The sequence below is a fragment of the Triticum dicoccoides genome, chromosome 4B (assembly GCF_002162155.2).
Source record: "Triticum dicoccoides isolate Atlit2015 ecotype Zavitan chromosome 4B, WEW_v2.0, whole genome shotgun sequence".
NCBI lineage: Eukaryota > Viridiplantae > Streptophyta > Magnoliopsida > Poales > Poaceae > Triticum > Triticum dicoccoides.
The window spans coordinates 306,029,932-306,031,906 of record NC_041387.1 but is presented as its reverse complement, the minus strand read 5'-3'; the positions used below and the strand labels follow the sequence as shown (position 1 = coordinate 306,031,906).

Below are 1,975 nucleotides of genomic sequence, written 5' to 3'. Positions count from 1 at the left end.
AGCCATCTGTTCACTCTGTCCCAATTCAACCATCGTCAATTGTACGGACATAGCATTTGCATCAAGGAACTAGCAAAAATCTCCACAGGTAGTCCATGTCCTAACATGATCCGTGTTACACCCCAATGGCAAGCTCGCCCTCTGAATCCAAATCTAAGCTGCATTGCCAACTATACCCACTAATATCATCATTAGCTAGGAATTCAAAGCTCTTGGACCAAAGAAGGCATAAAATCTCTCCGTCGCCTCCAACTCAATCCAACCAAGGCCAGGCCAAACCTATTAATAGCAGCGAAGCAAACACTCGAGCTAACAAAGAGCGCTCAGAGCAGCGTACGGTCCAAGAGCTTCCAGGAACACGGAACCGAAATGCTTGCCCATCAGCGTCGGATGCCAAACCCACACGAAATCCCAAACCCAGCCAATCCAGTACCCCCGCCACGAAAGCAACCAACAGCCACGCGGCGGTAAGCACGGGACGACGCACCGTGTTGCCGCTTGAGGCCGGCACCGCCACCGCGCCGCCGCGCTGGACGTAGCGGTCGAACGCCCCGCCTGGCGCCGGCGCGGACGACATCCCCTCGTCCTCGTCCTCGCCGATGCCTCAGATCGGCGGCATCCGAGCACCGGTCTCCTCGCTGCCCTACGCTACAGCAGCAGCAATAAGCGCGCCATTGGATCCGGGCGCCGATCTGCTGCGCGTCCCACAGACAGGAGAAGCGTAGGGACGGTGGTGGTGGCGTTGGTTAGGGTTTGGGTTTTGGTGGTGGTTGCTCGCTCTCCTTGCTTCGCTTTTTGTTTTTGGAGTGTGTGTGCGCGCGCGCGGAGCTTTCCGTCTTCCTGCGGCTGCCGGACTGGGCTGGCTGACCGGTTTGGAGCGTTCCGAGCGTTGGTACGGTGCAGGGGAGGCAGAATTTCATTACAGCATCTCCGACAGCCGCGTTTCGCGCCGTGCGTAAAAAACTAGTTTGTCATGCGCGCTTCGGCTGGTTTATCGCGTCCGTCAGCGCTGGCTTCAACAGCCGCGTAAAAATACAGCGCGCGCGATTTGCCTGGACATTGCATATATGGCATTTTGGACACAAATCTTCACACTTCTTCCATTTCTCATCATTCTTCAACAATTTATAGCAATGAGGCAAGGTAAAGATCCTTCCTTTTTTGATCTTCGCCTTCTTGGTTTTTCTCTCCTCTTCTTTAAACAAGTTTTGTGCAATGTTGTACTACATGAAAACAAAACAAGTTAGCACTTCGGGCACCAAAAACAAGTATGATGAACATGTATGAAATGCCACTTACTCTATCGTCCTCATTTGTGCCACTCGGGTTCAACTTGTCAACCGCCTTTTGTGCGGCCGCCCATTTTTGACAATCCGAATTGATTGTCGACCATCGGGACCGAAGTGATCTCTCGGAGCGGTCAATTCCACTCACGTTGTGAGCATCAAAGTGTTTTTTCATCCGCCCCAATAAGCATCTCTACTTTGATCATCTCCAACGGATGGATCCCTCGACACTTGCAACCAAGTATTGCATAGTAAGATGTCATCTTTGTCGGTGTAATTGCCCGCTCTTCCTTTCGGCGCGTTGACAATGCCCTCACCCTCCTCGTCCACTTCGAACTCATGGTCTTCGAAATGGATGTCATTGGTTTGAGACCAATGCGAATTGTTGGAGCCAACACCCATAGTTGACATATATGCATCATCGTTGAGACTACAAAGTTTTTTAAACAATGCAAATAAGCTATCTATATGAATGCATTGAAAAAATAACAAGAAAATAAAAGTTGGAAAAAATTTCTACCTTGGGGGCATTTCGGCAAACACGTGGTGCGCGTCGGCGGCCGGCTCAATGAGTGAGCTCGTCGGCGCTTCGGTAGCCGCCGCGCCCGTCAAACGCCCTGCAAGCTTCTTTCCCCTCGCCTTCGAGCTGCCGGAGCCGTCCGCCGCCTTGTTCTTCTTCGCGGATGTCT

The 1,975-nt window shown here is 51.9% G+C and overlaps 1 protein-coding gene across 2 annotated transcripts in view; it reads right to left on the bottom strand.

The window, feature by feature from the left end:
- LOC119296015 (rho GTPase-activating protein 7-like) overlaps positions 1–859 on the bottom strand; it is a 33,041-nt gene extending 32,182 nt beyond the window's left edge. For both annotated transcript variants that reach the window (XM_037574435.1, XM_037574436.1), the window contains exon 1: positions 488–859. In XM_037574435.1, the coding sequence (XP_037430332.1) occupies positions 488–577 (90 nt within the window). In that variant the 5' untranslated portion in view covers positions 578–859. The remainder of the gene's footprint in view (positions 1–487) is intronic.
- Between the last annotated feature and the right edge of the window lie 1,116 nt (positions 860–1,975).